The 21,012-nt window shown below is 37.3% G+C and overlaps 1 protein-coding gene across 2 annotated transcripts in view; it reads right to left on the reverse strand.

Moving 5' to 3' along the window:
- Window positions 1-21,012, reverse strand: part of LOC145684271 (uncharacterized) — a 323,824-nt gene that overhangs the window by 56,581 nt on the left and 246,231 nt on the right. For both annotated transcript variants that reach the window (XM_081756414.1, XM_081756415.1), the window contains exons 28-29: window positions 10,115-10,203; window positions 3,426-3,668 (exon numbers count right to left, since the gene is read on the reverse strand). In XM_081756414.1, coding sequence (XP_081612540.1) covers window positions 3,426-3,668; window positions 10,115-10,203 — 332 coding nt within the window. The remainder of the gene's footprint in view (window positions 1-3,425; window positions 3,669-10,114; window positions 10,204-21,012) is intronic.

Genomic DNA, 21,012 nt, shown 5'->3' on the forward strand with positions numbered 1-21,012 from the left:
TAAAATAATATAAAACTAGCATTATGGACAAATAACATAATACAAATAAATTTGGGAACTATAGAAACTAAAATGCATGTAGTGAAACAACTTGTAAAGCAATAAAAATATTAGCTCTACAGAAGTTTTATGATAAACTACAAGTCCTGGAATACCATGTCTTAACGCTTGCTTATTCCTTACCACCACGGACTCCAACACAAAAGGTCTACCGTCGCACATCTAAACCAACACTCTTACCACATCTGTACAGTCTTCGCTCTCGTTACATTTAACGCCGCATAGCGGACGCTCATCCGATTCTACATGAACTCTTACATAAGAAGAGTTACTAAAACCCCATGTATTGTTCGCAGGGCCGGATTTAGGCATGGGCCACGAGCCCGGGACCAGGGCGGTAAATTTTGAGGGGCGGCAATTTTAAAAAATTTTTTAAAAAAACTATAAAACTATTGAAAATACATATTTTACTGTTTAGACTGTCCAGACTGTTCTTGAAACTGATGGTGAATGCCTAAGAGAAACAGGCCTAAAAGATTAAGAAAAAGGAAGAAATTCATTGATGAATCAGAATCATCTGAATCAGAAGGGAAGAAAGGAGATAGAAAACCCAGATTATTGTCTTCAAGAAACCTTTGTTGTGGTCATTGACAAGCTTCTTCAGAATTGAACACAAGAATCGCGGTCTACAACTAATTTCTCAGCAGATTTTCCTCCTTAACAAATCCATGCAATTTGAGTGCCGAAGAAATCACCTCAGCTGCGACTTCTCTGCAGGAAGTGTATGCAGCTGACATCGAGGAATCTTCGTTTGTTGTTGAGTGCCTTCATTTAAAAGGACTTTAGCTCAAGAGAATTTGGGAAGTGCCGAAGAAATGTAACTATTACAACTTAACCGATTTCTCATATCGAAAACCCTTCAGGACTTATCCTAACATAAGTATTTTGTCTTAAAGTGGTATTATGTACAACAGCAACTAACTATTCGGCAGAAAGTTCATTTTACACACTCTCAAGAATCAAAAACTATAAATTTTAAGATCTACTCTTTCTCAGAAGAGACTGGTTCATCTAGCTGTTTTAGCCATCGAAAATGACTTGACTGTTAAACTTGATTTTGGTGACGTTATTAATGATTTTGCCAATATCAAAGTAAATCATTTTCGTAAATTTTTAGGTATAATAGTATAACTCTTTATATCATTTTATCACCGACCCGAAGCTCATTTTTTTAAATTTAAAAAGACATTGGAAAAGACAGACTTAATTTCAAACTTTATTAACCAACCCTCGTATATAAAAGGAACAATTTCCAAGCTTTCTTCATCAGTTTGGTATTTCGTGAATTTGTGTTGGTAGGCCTCACTTCGATTTTACGACCATATATGGTCGAGCAATAGGGACTGATCACGTGATAGTAACATGTTTGGTGAACGTCCCTCTGTGTCTGATTTTCAAGACAATCACTTTCCACCTACACACTTTTACAACCAAAAGCTAATTGGACGATAATTCTGGTCCCGACGCTAGGAGTGAAAATCGGGATTTTCCCGGTTGACCATATACAAGCTTTGGTTTGCTAAATAGAGTCCTCAGTGCTTCGCACGCCCGCCTGTTTGTCACTTCGAAGAGCACCCACCAAGACGAGTGGAGTGCATTGTTCTAAAGATAATACGTAGATGCTCCCCTCGTACGGGTTGAGCTTCGCACGCTGAATCGTCGCTTGCATATGTGAGAGTTAATTTTTATAGTTTATCGTCAGTGATATTTTACGCATCCGTATAAAATAATTATTCCAACAGTGTGTGGAAATCGCACGTGAAGCGAGTCGTATATACGTGTTCGCACTTTAACATTCGTTTGTGGTCTCAATTTTATGTGGTGGACTCTGGGTTCAAACCATTGCGCAGCAGGAAATAATTGCACCAGCTTCGATGATCGTTTATTCCTACCAGTGGGGAACTACATTGAGACTTCGAGATTAATCGACGCAGCGCCAAGCTTATTCCGGCTCCAGTACAGGAACTTTTTGTGGACCTTTTTTTTTTTACGCCCAGGACCCGAGTGGTATCAGCTGACCGGTCGAAAATTAACTGTGAGTAAGTGAAACCTTAATTTGTTGATAAAGCCACCTAGCCACTTTTTCATTGAAAGAAAGCAAATAGAAATGAAATAAGAGGTTGAAACAATCGAAGAATATTGAACAAAAGTTATTTGTTCGCTTGTAATCTTTTAATGTTCTTTTAATTTGCGTAAATCATGTTCAGCAACATTATATTTTTTGCACAGTTTAATTATGTTTTGTGATTTGTATTGTAGGATAATTTTTATTCGTTAACATTTGTACGTAAACTAATCATCTACACATTTTTCTATTTTTACGGTACGGCACTTATGTTTTTTTTCAACCGTCTTTGCCCAGCTTCGGTTTCCGATAAAATATATTTACGGATGGAATTGCCGTAGTAAAGCTGGGATGAATGCAAATGAATTACATGACAGAGAGAGAGTCATGCTTAATAAGATTCATAAAATTCTAACAACGGCAAAACACGATTACAATTTAGGATTGTTTTATATTTTACCGTATTTTATACCATGTAATGTTGAATAAGTTAGGCAGAACCCAGGTAAGTTTTAATGAATCTACTCTAAATGCTGGCCAGATACAGGAATTAAAATACATTACTACATAAAATGAGTAATAAGAAATAAGAAAAGTAATAACTAGTAATAGTAATAATTATAATTTAGTAGCGAACGTAAAAGTAATATTTTAAGAAATGGATTCAGGAGATTGGAGGTTTTGGAGAGTGATGCGATTGGTGTGGTTGGGGGCGGCATTTTCGCTAGGGCCTATGGGCGCAAAACATGGAAATCCGGCCCTGATTGTTCGTAACAATCAAGCGTCAAATCACAGAAGAATAATATAAATAAAGGCATATATTCCGAAGTTGGGCGTCCGCTTTCGTCAAGTTTTTTCGCTGTTATCTTCTTTCCATACTTTCTGCAATTTGTTATTAGGTTCATTAATCCGTGCTCTTCACAAACTTTTAAAAGATTTTGCTCGTTATCAACGTATTGCTTCACAAATGTTAAAACTGCTAGTTCATTGCCCTTGTACATTCGCCATGTTGATAACATAAATGCTCGTTTCTTTCCCATAATGCAACTGTTCGGTTACCTTGCGCCAAGTAGTTCCCTCCGCTCGCCGTATAGTCCTATGTTTATAACCGCTTATATATAACAAATAAACAGGTTTTTCGAGACTCTTATATGTTATCAAGCACACAAACGATCAAATTATCCATATCTTTCCTGTAAATTTTAAAAATTTCGCTGGAAACGGACGCCCAACTTTGGAATTTAACCCTAAATAAAAGACAAACTCGTAATAAACTAACATAAGAAAAGATAATACTTACATCCGTCTAATTTTAGCTAAATCTGTAATGATCTCCCCCGTTTCGTCTTCGTATGCTGTACGAAAATGTATAATAAATCTGTACCAGAAGAATGCTTCCACAGAATATACAATAATATACAGAACTGGACGATGATCTTGAAATGCTGCGTGGTACAAGGTCAGAATACAACTTATGTAGGAAAACGTCCCTACAAGAATGGTTTGCAACTGATAAGCAAATGTTCCCGGCATAAGCATAAATCTGTAAACAAATTTAAAACACTAGTTAATGATTTAGTTTATGATTTGATGAATCTATTGTATAGTTTCACCTTTTACGTGGACTATTACATTTACTTTTTTTATATATTGAGACTCAGCACAGATCAAGGACGTTATAAAATAGAGGATCTGCCTTTACAACAAAATTTTGAAGCCATACGTCACAGTTTCACCACCCCCTACTCTGCCCAATAAGGACGCAATGTTTTGAGCCAATATTCATGGCGACAACGAAAGTAGCCAATCAGACGATGGCGGAAACGAGAGTAGCCAATCAGACATGCCGATACTCGATTGTTTTTTGGCTTCATTTAGTTAATAGGATGAAGATACTTATGGGCAAATCATCTATTTTATAACATCCTTGGCGCAGATAAAGAAATTTGTTATAAAAGATGACAACAATCAGATGTGCTTCTCTGTTTTAACGGAATAAGCTTCCCGCTCGCATATTTGCACAGCTTGCTATGAATCAGTGAAAATACAAAGCACAAATCCCGTAGCTCGACAATGGTAAGCCACTGAGAACTTAAATTTTATAGTTAAAACCATTGGTCCTAACCAGGGCTGATTCTACCATATGTGCAACACGTGCATTTGCACGGGGTGGTGACAAGTTTCGAGGGGCGCCAAAATCTGTCATAAGTATATTGTTTAAAATAAATATTTCTTGTTGGAAATAGACTTCATGATGATGGTAGTTAAATTTACTACGCTGACCTTCTATTTGAATACTAGATTCATAAATCATGTTTAGATCTCATTACTTTAAGGTCACATGGGCAGTGCTAAAGCAAATGGTCAAACAAATTTCAATTTGAATTGAATGATTGTTGTCAAATACAAGAATTCAATTCTCAAACAGTAACGAACAACTGTTCCATTTAGTTAATTATCACAATTTTGATATGAAAACTAGTCTTGTCTTTGTCACAAACAAGTTCTTTATCATTCAAGGTGGAACAATTTAAAAAAAATAATATAGAAGAAAAATCAAGAAATAAAGTTAAAAGAGCTAGTCGCATTGGAATTTCAAAACTGATATATTGATATTAAAGCTAGATATTGAATTCTATAGAAATGATTACCATCTTTGCTCTGCAGGTGTGTTTAATTTATCTTTCACTAACATAATAGATTATTATTTAAAGAAAAATAGACCTAACGAGATTGTATTTGTAGTGTTTAGGCCTTTCTGAGTGCGAGTGCTTTCCCTCCCCTTCGTTGTTAATGATGAGGTAGCATACTTAAAATCGTGGTTTTGAAGATCTGTTCCTTCTGGAGAAAAGGGGCGGTAAATAATGCCACTACACGGAGCGGTAAATTGCCTAGGCCTGGCTCTAGTCCTCACCCATAACCAATTTTTATTTTCTGTTGTTGCAGGTAAGCTATCATGAAAAACTAACATAACATTCTACTTTGGCAACATGCAGCAATCCAATTCATCTTCAAATCCGAGGACAACTCAGCAACATATTTTCCTCATTCACACCAGGTAAATGCCGGGACGGTACCTAGCATAGAGGTCTCAGGTCACTTCCTTCCTTCCCTTTCCTCGGATAGTGTGATCGCTGAGGGACGTCATCCCTCATATCTGACAGGCTAACATGGCCATAGATGCTGACTTGAGAGTCCAGAAATCTAAATCCTAATCCTAACTCAGCAACATGGATTTAGAGTAAGCTGTTGTAGTCTATGGAAACAACACAGTGAATTGAGCTGAGAACCCAGAAATCTAAATCCTAATCCTAACTCAGAAACATCGATTTAGAGTAAGCTGTTGGTAGTCTGTGTGAACAACACAATAAATCGAGCTAAGAGCCCAGAAATCTAAATCCTAATCCTAACTCAGAAACATCGATTTAGAGTAAGCTGTTGGCAGTCTGTGTGAACAATACAATAAATCGAGCTAAGAGCCCAGAAATCTAAATCCTAATCCTAATTCAGAAACATCGATTTAGAGTAAGCTGTTGGTAGTCTGTGTGAACAACACAATAAATCGAGCTAAGAGCCCAGAAATCTAAATCCTAATCCTAACTCAGAAACATCGATTTAGAGTAAGCTGTTGTCAGTCTATCGAAGTAATGTGTGCTGATGGCTTCAGAGATTTTGGTGTGGTGATTGCAGCGGCCAGGTAGACTGTGAACCGTCACAACAAATGGAAACGCATCAGCCATCGAGTAACTCATCCCAAAAAACAAATGCATCATCACCAGACAGATGCTGATGCACAGAGGTATGGCAAACGGATTGTGTTAGTGGTAATCCAGAGGTTAGCTGCGAATATACTGAATAAGCAGTCGCGGACAGACGACTAGGAGTGGTCCTCCAGCTTGGGGGTTTGGGTAAGGCTAACAACCTCATCCTGTAAAAAAATAATAATAAAATAAAAAAGACATTTTTCAGAAACATTCACAAAAGCGTTGAACAAGGACTGATAACTTGGCACGACCTCAGCAAAAGAAAATGGACATGAGATTTGGAACATGGAATATTAGAAGTCTTTATAGGGCAGGCGCGTTAAAATCCGTAACGAGTGAGTTAGAGAAATACAGGATGGATCTAGTAGGAGTTCAGGAAGTTAGGTGGGAAGGAAATGGATCTATTAATTCCGGAAATTTTATCTTCTTTTACGGGGAAGGAAATAAAAACCATCAATTAGTAATAGGGTTTTTCGTTCACAAACGAATATTACCAGCAATTAAGCGCGTTGAATTTGTTACTGACAGATTATTACCCTTAAGGGTCGATGGTGTGATATTATTGTTTTAAATGTACAGTACATGCCCCAACTGAAGATAAGGATGACGATATAAAAGACAGTTTTTACGAAGAAGTGGAACGGATATTTGACCAACTCAAGAGATACCATATGAAAATTCTACTAGGGGATTCCAATGCGAAGGTAGGACGAGAGGATATTTTCGAACCGATTATAAGGAACGGAAGTCTGCATAAGGAAAGTAATGACAACGGTGTTAGATTCGTGAACTTTGCAGCATCCAAAAACCTAATCGTGAAGAGTACAAAATTCCCACATCGCGACGTTCATAAATACACATGGACCTCACCAGACGGAAAAACACATAATCAAATTGATCACACTTTAGTAGACCAAAGAAGGCAATCTAGCATAATTGATGTCCGATCGTTTAGAGGGGCTGATTGTGACACTGACCACTACCTGGTAGCAGCGATAATGCGAGAGAGGTTATCGTTGAATAAAGGTAATATTCATTGTCCGAAAACGGAGAGATTCAATTTAAAGAACTTAGAAGAGAGCTAGGTAAGAGAGAAATATCAGAGTGAAGTTTCGAATAGATTCTCGGCCTTAGAAGATTCGGAGTGTACTAGTGTTGAGGATACCTGGATTGAAATTAGAGATAGCATTAAAATTTCAGCAAAAGAAAAATTGGGACACGCGGAAATACATAGGAACAAACCATGGTTTGACCAGGAATACATTAAACTAGCAGAGAAGAGAAAACAGGCAAAATTACGTTGGCTACAAAATCTGAATGAAATAACTACACAAAATTTCGTAGACATCAGGCGGGAAACTTCCAAAACTTTTAGAACAAAAAAAGCGATTTTTTGAAAACTAAAATTAAGGTACTTGAAGATAATAGTAAAAATAAAAACATTCGGGACATGTATAAGGGATCAACGAATTTAAGAAAGGCTATCAACCTCGTGCTTGTATATTAAAGAAAGCTGACGGAACAGTTCTCACTGATACGGATAGCCTCTTAAATAGATGGAAAGATTTCTTTGACGACTTGCTGAACACGCAGCTAAAAACTAATGTGCGTGGAGAAAAGGAGATTCACACTGCAGAATCGTATATTCCAGAACCTAACCGAATAGAAATAGAAACCGCTATTAAAAAAATTAAGGAAACACAAATCTCCGGGTGTAGACGAAATTCCGGCTGATTTAATTTTAGCTGGAGGCGAAAAATTGTCGAACAAGATACACAAACTCATTCTCCTTATCTGGAACAAGGAAGAATTGCCACAAGAGTGGAAAGAATCATTCAAAGTTCCAATTCACAAGAAAGGTAACAAAACTGACTGAAATAATTAACGAGGCATTTCTCTTCTGTCAACATCCTATAAAATCCTTTCAAATATTAGCAAGATTGACCCCATACGCAGATGAAATTATTGGAGATTATCAGTGTGGATTTAGACCAAATCGATCAACTATCGAACAAATATTTACCATTCGCCAAATACTCGAAAAGAAGTGGGAATACAATATCCCGGTACATCAACTATTTATTGATTTTAGAAAGGGTTACGACTCGGTTCGGAGAGAAACATTATACAACGTTCTTACAGAACTTGGAATACCGAGAAAGCTAATTAGATTAATTAAGATATGTTTAAATGAATCCCAAAGTAAGTCCGGGTAGGAAATTTTTTGTCCACGAGCTTTCACGTCGAAAATGGCCTGAAACAGGGAGACGCGTTGTCGCCATTATTATTCAACTTTGTCCTGGAATACGCTATAAGGAAAACCAAAGATAGCAACCAGAGCCTAGAGTTGAACGGTATCCACCAGGTTATGGCATATGCTGATGATGTAAATTTAATAGGGGATGATAGGAGAACAATAGAAAGGAATGCAGAGATCTTATTAAACGCTTGCAGGGACATGGGTTTAGAAGTAAATGCAGAGAAAACTAAATACATGGAAGTGCGTCGGGACCGGAATACAGCAAATAATAGATGCGTTAAAACAATAAATAATACTTTTGATAAAGTGGATACTTTCAAATATCTAGGATCAGTATTAACAGACGAATATCATATTCACGACAAAATTAAATATCGACTAGCAAGGAATTTATGTTATTATTCAGTTTAAAATCTCTTGTCGTCGCGAATTCTGTCGAGGAATTTGAAGCTTAAAATATATAAAACTATAATCATGCCTGTTGTTCTATATGGTTGCGAAACATGGTCTCTTACTCTGAAAGAAAAACATAGACTGAAAGTATTTGAGAACAAGATCCCGAGACGTATATTCTGACCCAAGAGGAACAGGAATGGGGAATGGCGGAAACTTCATAACGAGGAACTACATAATTTATACGGTTTACCCAACATTGTTAGGATCATGAAGTCTAGGAGGCTTAGGTGGGCAGGTTATGTAGCTAGGATGGAAGAAAGTAGAAACGCTTTTAAAGTCTTGACTGGAAGACAATCGAAAAACGACCATTAGGAAGATCTAGGCGCAGATGGGAGGACAATATTAAGATGGATCTCGCCGAGATAGGAATACAAAGTAGAAACTGGGTCCAATTGGTTACGGATAGAAGTCAGTGGAGAGCTTTTGTGAACGCGGCATTGAACCTCCGGGTTTCATAAGCCACAGAGTTAGTTAGTTAGTTTTAGCTTGTTGGATTTGACGGCTCTTGACACGACATGATGCGAGATCGTATGACAGTTCAGAAAATTGGTTAACTGGACTGAACAGCGGCGAACAACTCCTTGTTTGAATGACTAAAGGCTCATATGCATGGGAAACAATTTCGAGGTGCCAACAAGGTCATTGTGTATGAAAGGAGTGGTGTAATGGCCAATTTCAAAAGAATTTTAAAAACTTGCATTTCTGTCATGGAAACAAAGACAGCTGCAATGCAGTAAGTAGTTCTTCCAAAGGACCAATGCTTCTACCATCAAAATTTTATTTCTTTTGTGTTTACCATTATGAAGCTATAGTGAATTGCGTGTTCTTTTTTGATGTGCATGCTATTCTCCATGAAACAAAGCTAATCAGTTTTTAAATGCATATAAAGATCCAGTGTTCGGTCTCTCAACTGACTCACACACAGGCCCGTATCCAAGGGTGTATTTTAATTATATTGTACTCTTTATTACAAAATAAATACAAATATTATTTAAAAAGAAGTTAATAAGAAACACAGACAGCATGATAAGTTATCAATTGCCGTTGAGTTCATTTTTCTAGTCGCTGCCATAACCTAGATTTTTGGGTAATTCAAATTCTGGTTACACTGTAATTTCTATATATGGCAACACTGAAAATTCTTCCGATTCGTATTTTCGGGTGTAGAATAACATTATCTATTACTGAGGTAAGTTACATTTCATTATCTCTTTTCACTTAGGAAAAATTGGCAAAAGAAAAATTGTTAACTTTTGAAAAATATTTAGTAGTCTGCCCCCTTATTTGTGTAACCGCAAGTTAGTTGTTACACAAGTGTTGTTAGACAACTGAAAAAAAAAAAAAAAAAGAAAGTTCACTCTAAGGAATTAGATATCTTAATTAAGCACGATATTAGCCTATAGAGTACAGCAGGGTGAAGGCTTGGGTGCAACAACTAGTGAGGACAATAAATTTATTAAAATTCAATAAAAAAAAATTGCTTACCATAAAACGATTTGAAAAACTTACCTTCTTTTCTTAACTACTTTTACTTCTCCTTTCTGTGTTTCTTCCTCTGCTCCAGCGTCCCCCCATCCACGAATAGATGGTATGAACTCCTAAATTTAGGGGGGGAATCTTTGTATTAGAACTAGTGAAACCTATATATAGATACCTATATATATCTATATCTATCTATCTATAGGTTAATACTCTCTCTCTCTGTATATATATATATATATATATATATATATATATATATATATATATATATATATACAGGGTGGTAGGTAACTCCACCGACAAACTTTGGGAAGTGATTCCTTACATGAAATAAAAGAAAAAAGTTATTATAAACATAGGTCGAAAAACGTCTCATTTCAGAGTTATCAACTGCTGAAAATTCGAAAAATCATGTTTCGGAATGCACTGCCTTAGAAACTATAGGACCTATAACAAGCGGTTTAAGGAATTACACAGGAACTAGTAGGCGAACTATCTAAATATCCATGTTTAGATAGTTTGAAAATCGGCGAAACGAACGCGATATTAGTATTTAAAGGAATATCTCTATATCTCAATTTCCTTTTTACAGTTCGTTTCGCCGATAACGAAGGATGGTAAAACATGAATATTTAGATAATTCGCATACTAGTTCCTTTGTAATTCCTTAAACGGCTTGCGATCGGTCCTGTAGTTTCTAAGGCAGAGAGCGTTTTGAAACGTGAATTTTCGGCAGTTCATAACTCTGAAAGGAGACTTTTTCGTCCCATGTTTATTAGAACTTTTTTCTTTCATTTCATATAAGGAATCACCTCTCAAAGTTTGTCGGTGGAGTTACCTACCATCCTGTATATATATATATATATATATATATATATATATATATATATATATATATAGGGTATTCCAAAACAACACTGACAATGTTTAGGAGGTGATTTCTGATATCAAGATAAGACAAAAAGTATAGACCAACCTGAATGCACAAATGCTTCCTTTCGGAGTTATAGGCTGCCGAAAACATGAAAAGAAATTGAAGGTCCATAGCTCCAAAACTATGAGACGTATCGTAGTCGGGCCAAGATTTCCCAAGCTAATATGTGCCATATCCAAGAATCCATGTTTCAGAATCCTAAGATATTCTCGCAACAATTTTTATAGAGGGAGTTTGGGTGTGGGCATATAATTAGAAGTATTTATCCTTTAAAACTTGTTGCCTGAGTACCTTACAATTCTGAAAGATTTATTTTTCGGAAGGGCACATATTAATTTCTAAGTGAAGTCTTGACACGACTACGATAGGTGCCAGAGTTTTGGAGCTATTGACATTTGAAGTATTTACTAGTATGATAAGAAAAAAGAACGATATCACCCTGAGATCGGAATGAACCTACATTTTTTCATGTTTTCGGCACCCTACAATTCCGGAAGGAAACATTTGTGCACCCAGGTTGATCTATACCTTTTATATTACCTTGATGTCAGGAATCAAGTCAAAAACGTTGTTATTGTTGTTTAGAAACATATATATTGTGTCAGAGTCCGTATATCTTATTTATTTCAAGTATATTTTAGTTAATCATATTTTATTAAAGATTTAAATTTTGAGTTTTAAGATTTATAACAACAGCAAAGTAACAGGAAAACATAATCAATGGAAAAACAGATTACATAAACGTTGTAGTTATTGCTTTTAAAACTTATGTAACGATGGTATGTAGCACGCTTTCTTTAGCAAATTGTTTTCATGACAGGAAATTAAAGATAAAATCCAATTAATGTCTGATCGGAAAGAATGGTCAGAATTCATTGTAAGTGAATTTGTAAAATGTTTGTGAACACCAGACACTTTCACGGGTATGTTAGAATTGCCAGGAATCGTGAGTCGAAGCATTCCAAGGATTGCCAGTCGTCGACCACAATGAGGAAACGACTGCGTTTCCTAGACAAAAAAGAGCACACGCCTCTGACGTCATGCAGAAACGGCGGATTCCAAAACTGAGGAAGTTCCACAAAACCAGGAGGACCGCAGGTCACGAGAGAGTTGACACCAGAGAGTTGAACGGAGAGAGTTCGACAGAGAGTGGAGAGACCGAGTCAGTCGTAATAGTCGGAGATAGAAGATATGGGTTTGAAGTTAAAAGATTCTATCTCATAGAATATCTAGTAACAGCTTTTCTTAAGTCACGCGCTTCAACGTTTTACTAGACGATCTCTGAAAGTTCATTATACGTTTCGAAGTATAATTAATGCTAGCCGTTGGCAGAACTTCGATGCATTCACAATAGATCGCAGCTTGTTCGGAGTTCGAACTTCGGTACCTTCCAGTGAAGAGACCAACAGCGAGACACCGCCCAGCCTGCGGCCTGACGACAGAGAGGAATCATTGGACCGGCAACTGCAGGAGTAGCAGAGAAGAACACCAACAGGTATGTGCTCCTTTCTAAACATTTGTCGACAGCTCAATGTTTGGTATGCAATGTTAGACCTGGCAATCTTCTAATTACCCGAATTAGCACACGACACTTTACACTTACTTACACCAAGTAATAAAAATACAACAGATATTTAATTGTCAAAATCTTGAGTTGTTATTCAGATATTGAAATCCCCGTAATATCATGAATCAAACCATTACCTCTCGCATAGTAGAATATTACGTTCCCACTCATTTCAGATAGTGAATGGAAGGTGACTTCTCTGGGTTCACACAAACACCCCCAAGTTTAGAAACGAACCAGGGAGGTTGTCAATATGTAGGGTGTTAATGAACTAAACTGGCAAACTGTATAAGAGGTGATTCGTCACATCAAAATAAGTGAAAAAATTCATATGGACCTACGGTGAAAAATGCATAGTTTCAGAGCTAGAGTTGTCCAAAATTGCGAAAAAGCCAAATTTCAAGGGAACCTATATTGAATTCGAGAAACTGTGGATGTTGGTCCTTATCAGCGTAAAGGAAGTCACGCATACGCAATCCAAAAATGCATATTTCATTAATGTTCAGTGGGTGTATAGATTATTCCCTACAGGGTGAAATTCCCATACATGCCATCAACCGAATTTTGAGATATGCTCTGATTTTATGATTGGTCAAAAGCAGGCAAACGATACGCCTCGATAGCAGTGAACACGGAATCCTTAGACGCGATTCGGAAGTGTTAAGGATCGTCAGCAGCACAGTCTCTCGTATTCGGGAAAACCCATGCTGCGATTTTTTCTTTCACGCTTATAAGTGAAGAAAATGTGAAATATATCGATACGAAATACATCGCATCACACGTTATTCTGAACACACACACACAAAGAAAAACATGCAGCTGCCGGTTCCTTACACTTCCGACTTCCCTCCGAAGCATTAGATGTCCATTGTTGTGAAGGCTTACCTCCTGCCTACTTTGGACCCAGTACCGGATCTAGAAATGTTGCCCCCCCCCCGTAAGAAAACTTGAAAGGACTCTCTATATTCCATACTTTTTTAAAACAGTACATGCTAATGAAATATCCCTAGTGTTCTGTTTGCTATGGAATAGAGATTCAAATACTTAATGTTTGACAAAAAATCGTTCCTCCTTGACTTCATCTCCGCGAATTTCCGTATAAGATCTCTCTTTTCAATGGTCGAAGCTGTCTCATGGTTGATTGCCAACATTCCCAAGTCCCTCATTCTCTCCTGTGTTATTAAACACCTCGAATAGCTCTTGATTGTGTTTAAGATTGAGAATGACCTTTCAACGGAAGCCACGGTCACGGGTACAGTCATCGATAAAGCAAGAGTAGTCAAAACTACAGAATAACTTGGAGCAATAGCATTAAACTCGACGTATAGTAATACCGCCAATTCAAGAACAGTGTTGACCTTCGAAATATGTTTGATAACTCTAGTGCGAAGGGAAATTAATTTCAATTGTAGCGACGGGCCAATGTCTTGCTTGCACTTCTATTGTAGTTTTTCTAAAATTTCTTCGTCTGAAAGGTTCACAAGCACTTTCTGGAATATGACTGAATATTCATCAAGAACTGTTTCTAACGATGTAAACCGGTTCTCTATTTCATTGTACGTGATATCTAGAAGTCTGTTGTAAACATTAACCCTAAAGCAAGCCTCTGTGCCCAAAAACCGATTATCTTCTACCAGTTCATCAAAGTTTTCAAAAAAAATAATTTTATCTATTTATTTATTTTTACTCTGGGTTACCTTTTCCCTATGAACACAGGGTTGACTTTCCACTTCCCAGTAACATCTGTGGCATCTTGTTTTATTTGGTATTCTTTCATTTTCTCAAGAGTGCTTAAAGCTTTCTCAAGATCAATTTATTTAGTTTGGAGAAGTTTTGAAAATATTTTTGACAGCACCACAGTCAGAAACACAAAATCGAAGGAATCCAGGACTATCACCAACCGCTCTGCTTCTGATACCTCGTTAACCTTCTTACTTGTCAGTGCAAGTTTTCAGAGAGTTTTCATTACATCAGCATACCTCAAACTGATAGCTACAATGGTCTCGTACTGTGAGGCCCATCTTATTGGAGTGAGCTTTTTCAAAGTTACATCTGATTCTCCTGTCAATGATGACAGAATATCCCATATATTTATACTTTGGCCAAAAAGTGTATACAAATTCTGGAGCATTGTGAAGTAACTGGTAGCTTCTTTTACATTTCTGATGGTATCATTAATGACAAGGTTTAGGTTATGTACCGCGCAATGAATATATATAGCTCGTTCCTAGTCTTTTTCTCCTCTTGGCTGTTCCACTTGTTTTACTTAGCTCCATACTAACGGGATAAAAAGCACCGAGCCCACGAGCGGGACTTGGGCCTAAAAAGCATATATCACTTTGGGTCGGGACCGGGCTCGGGCCGTGAATTTTTAACTATACAACCATATTTCTCGGGCCTTTTCGGGCCTAACTTTGTAAATATATTATACAACGATATTTTTTGGCCCGTTCTTTCTGGAGAACTTTTAAAGAATAATTGCAAAATTAAACCTCTAATTGCTGTAAATAAAAATACAATTTTGCGTTAATTATTAACTTTCTATAACTTGGGCTTATTTCGGGTTCATTTGATTATCACACGAGCTCGGGTCTGGTTAGGGCCTAAATGCTCAAATATATTTCGGACTCGGGTTGGGCCTCACGGTATACATTCACGGGCAGGGCTATAAATTCCGGCCCGTTTAGACCTCTAGAGTTAACTGACCAGAGCGCTACTAAACGAATTGCATCCGTCCACTTCAATAGTGTTGCAACTTTTGCAAGAGGCACAATGTGCGGATAAACTTATTTTTAAAACCCTCGAAAGTAAGAGACATCTGGTGCGTCGTTGTCAGTCTTGGTAGCTCATTATTTGGTTCAAATAATTAAACTATTTTTTGAAAATATCATTCTTTTTCAAGTGTCTTAAAACTTAGTATTTACATGCCAGACGCAGGGGAACCATTAAAAACCCTTGGGCCCCTTAGGGTCCTGCCCCACCGCACCGCGGGGTCTTGCGGCTTATAGATCCGGCACTGTTTGGACCCTCCTTGAAATCAGGGTATATCTGAGAACTCTATTGAGAGCATATCTGAGAATTATACCCTGTAGGAAATACCCTGTACAGCTATTGAAAATTGTTGAAATATGCACATTTGGATTGTGTATGCGTGGTGGATTCCTTTACGCTGATAAATACCACCATCCAGTTTCTGGAATTCGAAATAGGGCCTGTTGAAATTTAGCTTTATCGCGATTTTGGACAGCCCTAGCTCTGAAACTATGCACTTTTCGCCATTGGTCCATATGATTTTTTTCTCTTATTTTGATGTGAGGAATTACGTCTTACAGTTTATCGGTACAGTTCATTAACACCCTGTATATATATAGATATATATAGATATGTATACTGCATAGAACTCAAAATCTCTTATCTATTTGCAAAGACAAAGATTTTGCTATCCATATTGTTGCAAAGAAAGAGCAAGATTTATCACAGTTGTGTTTGAGCGTAAATGTATGTTTTGTGAGTGTTCACATTTATTTATTTATTTATTTGAACACAACGGGCATGATGCCTAATTACAGTGTTGCGTATAATGAAATTTATTACATAATAGTCTAATACAAAGTAGTTTTTAGATGCATCTACTATTACATAAGTTTGTTTACTGGTCTCCAGTCATCACTTTGCGCACTGTTCTTATAAACACATTTTCACTCATTCCAAATATATTGTAATGTGCCCAGCCATGTGACGTCTGCCTGCCACGCGCTGAATGTCAACGAAGCAGACTAATGTTACATACACTTCATATGCGTCACATGTCACCGAAGAAAGAAGACGTCATCTATGCTAGCGCCAGTGCCGAAAGGGACCCGAAGATTCGCCTTAAAAGGGACATCCAGCATCTCGGTGCCACTCTAAGCCCAAGATTGAGCGCAAACAATCTCTTCTACTCTGGACCATGAGATACTTCTTAACGTTTACTCTGTTCGGCTGCATTGGGCCGTGGATTACTTCTTTATAAACATTCACTCTGTTCGGCTGCTCTCGACTGTAAAGTGCTCCTTAAAGGTTAAACCCACACACTCTGTTCGGCTGCACTGAACCATGAAATACTACTTTATAACAAATCACTCTGTTCGGATACTCTAGGCTGTAGAGTGCTCCTTAAACTCAGTTCGGTTGCATTGGGACGCTGCGTGCTCCTCAAATCGATCCACTCTGTTAAGCTGCACTAGGACGTGCATCCTAAATAACACTCGAATCACGTAAATTGAAAAGGAAGGAATTAGAGATTCAACGGCGTCTTCGGGCTATTTTTATCAACTTTTTGAACATAAATAATTTTGTAATAGTGTACTATTCTTTTGTAATAAGAAGTGCTGAATAAAACACAAAGTACTTGTATTTTAACTGCTCTACCAGCCCGGCATCTACAAAACATTGCATGGTGATGAGCCACCAGAGATTCGGGGTAGGACATTTGTACTTGGATTTATCAATTAGGAGTACTTTTTTCGTCGGGTGTATCACTGAAGCATATTTGAGGTTTTTCTTTTCCAAAGTATTAATTAAGATGGATGACTGGTGAAATATATGCCTAAAATGAGAATAGGAAAAGCAACTTAGGACGAGAGAAACGACAATATGACGGACGCAGGAAGCACGCTGGGAACTCAACCTAAGTTACATTTAACATTCTTTATTTGACCAAATATTAGTAAGAACTAGTTGAATATACCCATGCTTCGCACGGGGGCTGTATTTGGAAGTCAATGTCTGTAGGAGTATCACCATTGATCTCAGCGACCGCGAAAACTATGGATTTGATACTAATATCGGTCATTTTGGGCTTTTTTTTTTACATGTCTCGGTATCCCCCTCTCCGCTGACTCCCGGCTCGCATACAATTGTAACTAAATTTGCAAGTCATCGCTAATGGAAGTGTCACCATTGATTTCAGCGACCGCGAAAACTATGGATTTGACACCAATATCGGTCATTTTGGATTACTTTTATATGTCTCGGTATCTCACCCCCCGCCCCCCAGTGACATCCGACCCGGAGCCGAATAGCGTGAATTTGGAAGTTAATGCGATCGGAGTTTCACCATTGATTGCAGCGACCGCGAAATCTATGGATTTGACACCAATATCGGTCATTTTGGATTACTTTTATATGTCTCGGTATCTCACCCCCGCCCCCCAGTGACATACGACCCGGAGCCGAATAGCGTGAATTTGGAAGTTAATGCGATCGGAGTTTCACCATTGATTTCAGCGACCGCGAAAACTATGAATTCGACACTAATATCGGTCATTTCTCTAATTTTACATGTCCCGGTAAACGCCCCCCTGAGACCCTCCTGGCTCGGATTTTGACAAAAACGTTTAACTCTGGTCTGGAGCTTGGACCAAGGTATTCGTGACTAAAATCTGGTAACTCTCGGTCAATTTGTCTGGTTCCCAAGCCGGTTCCGGTAAACTCCCCCCTTTGACCCCCATGATTCGAAATTTGAAAAAGGGCTTCGTCTTGATCTAGGGCCTAGGCCAAGGTACCCCTGACCAAAATTTGGTAACTCTCGGTCCACTCGTCTGGTCTTCAGGCCGCACATAGGCAGACAGACAAACACACAAACACTTTATTTTATTTATATTAGAAGATTACGAAGGACCCAGAAAAGTTATGCTCTTTAATCAATTTGCACTTCTCCAGTCGTGGGGATCGGACAAAAAGAAGGAAATTCTGCCGATGTACATACAGGACGTTACGCTTGGTTTATTCTTTCAATTACATAATTAAAACCAATTAGGAATATTAACTTATGAACAGCTAAAGCAAAAATTAAAAGCATTAAGTTGTCCGGAACTACCGAACATAAATACATTTTCTTTAATTTGACCACAAAGATTTTTTTTTTTTTTTGCAGAAAATTACATTGGAGTCATGTAATAGCAGCCAGAAGCTGCAACAACGTCTCAATTCGTTAGAAGGGGCCCAAGATCTTAAAGAAACGGGGCTTTGTGGAATTATTTCTAGCTATACATATTTTCATCGGCCAATTTTTATTCTGTATACCTTCCCATGAAAGCGAATCACATAAAACATCAATGTATAATCATGCAATTCCTAATTTGAATATGCAATAAAATCCTTATATTTGACCAATATTGCAAAATCCTATCTCACTGTCAAGTACTCACAATATTCAAATTTTGCAACCATAGCCGTCAGTAACACCTATACAAAATTATTCAACTCTCCAACCATCCCTCACATCGAACCTACAAACGATACAATCCTCTACTAGAACCTCTCAAATAACAGCTCAAAACTCATCACCTCATTCGCAACAACCTAACGACATTTCCCGTTCAGCTAGTCAAATGACCGATTTATAATTTGGTGGCCCAGGATACTATGCCCACTTCGGAATGGCATGAAAGACTACGAAATTTTAGCAATCAAAGAAGAAACGGTAAGGAAAATCGAAAGGGAAATAACAATAGCTAGATTTATAACTATACTAAAACTTTAAAAAGAGGACAAAATTTCGATCTGTGCCAAGTTCCAGGGAGCAAGTCAATGTCAGAAAAACGAATAAATCACGCCGTGGATAGCAAATTCCCGAAGGCTACCGCTATCACAACAACAGCTACTACTTTGAACAAATTAATACTAACCAGCATTCGTTTGGCAAATAAGAAATACAATCTAATCATTTAGTACTCAGATGGCAAACATGAAAGTAGAAGTCTAATATGTCAGGAAAATAAATTATTAATAAATGTGCAGGCAGACCACAAAAATATACAGCAATAATAGATACAGGATCTTTTTCTTTACGGTCTAAGAAATACTTACTACAAAACTGTAATTTGATAACACTTGAGACACCTAAAAGGGATCTCAAACAAAATCATCAAACTGAAATATATTGTTCTTATCAAATTCAAGATTGGACATACGACATACTCCCATTACTTCCATATTTGGGAAGATGACAATCTTAATCCTCTTTTAGGAACAAATTTATTGAAAAATATACTGCTAGATAAATATAAAAGATATATCTTTATATCATAACCCCGAAGAAAAAACAACTCTTTCAAAGGAGCAGCAAATAAAGAATACATTCGCTCAATGGATTGTTAATTTCATCCGTGAAAAAGTTAAAGTGACATATTCACAACAATGAAATAACAACTTCACTTAAGTCGTATTTCTTTCTTCCTATTTTCATTCCGAACAAAGATCCTGGCACAGCACATTTGTACGTTGCACTATTACAAAGACTGAAAGACCGATACGAATTGGATGCTTTATCAATGAAGATCCCGAGTAATAACTTTACAATTTTGTTATCGAATCCATCAAGTCATTAAATGACTTTACAAAAAAAGATACACCAGTGGCGTATACGCAGAGACACATAGAAGAAGTTTCTTCCAAAGTTACGGAAGAACAAACAATGAAAAATGTAAACAACGAATTTCAATGAAGGGCTCCAGAAGAAACACCAGAATGACTAAAGCAGACAGCCAAATCATTTTAACACAAATTTAATTGATATAAATCCAAGCCTACCATCAGAACACAGTAAAAATACAACATTTTTTTGCACAAATATAGAGATGTACATATATAGAGTTGTACAAATATAGCGATGTATTCCCCTATTCCCCAGACGATATGGAATATTTTAGGGGATATTTATTCATAAAATAAGGATAGATAAGGCAGCAATATTTCACGATAAATCCCCAATTCCCCACAGGGTGAGAGATAAGGTTGATAGGAAAATAAAACCGATAAAATAGATGTGAAAATCATTAACGAATCGAACGATAGCTCATTTTCCTCCCCCTTGTTAATAGTTAAAAAGCCAAATTCCCAAGATTTTTCGCATTGTCCTCAATTTGCAAAAAGCAAGCAAATTACTAAGTATTTGAGTATCCCATTTCAGTCCACAAGAGATGTTTTCAACATGCTAAAAGGGAAAAGAATTAATCAGTACGATCGATATTGCACAATCTTACTTCCAAAAAAACTTCACCAAAAGAGTACAACGTTCATAACATTTGAACTAAACCATACCCCAAAAACATAGTTTTTCATATGTGTGATGGGCATTGGCGGAGTTACGAATTGCCTCCTGGGGGGTAGACCTGTCTGCTGGGAGCATGGTAAATACAAATGAAAATTGAAGGATCTTATAATGGAATTTTTATTTTTTGTCAAAAAGTTGGGAGTAATTTCCCCCTGTGCCCCCATAGCTCCGCTATGGTGATGGGACATACAACGTCCGCCGAAGCACTATCCATTGCTACGAAGATGATTTTTAGATGCTTTATCTAACAGATTAACATCATTCGCAGATGATTTGGTAATTGGATCTCATACCCCCGAACAACAAGTCGTATATTTGGAACTTCT

Source organism: Thermobia domestica, chromosome 4 (genome assembly GCF_964235325.1).
Source record: "Thermobia domestica chromosome 4, izTheDome1.hap1.1, whole genome shotgun sequence".
Classification (NCBI taxonomy): domain Eukaryota; kingdom Metazoa; phylum Arthropoda; class Insecta; order Zygentoma; family Lepismatidae; genus Thermobia; species Thermobia domestica.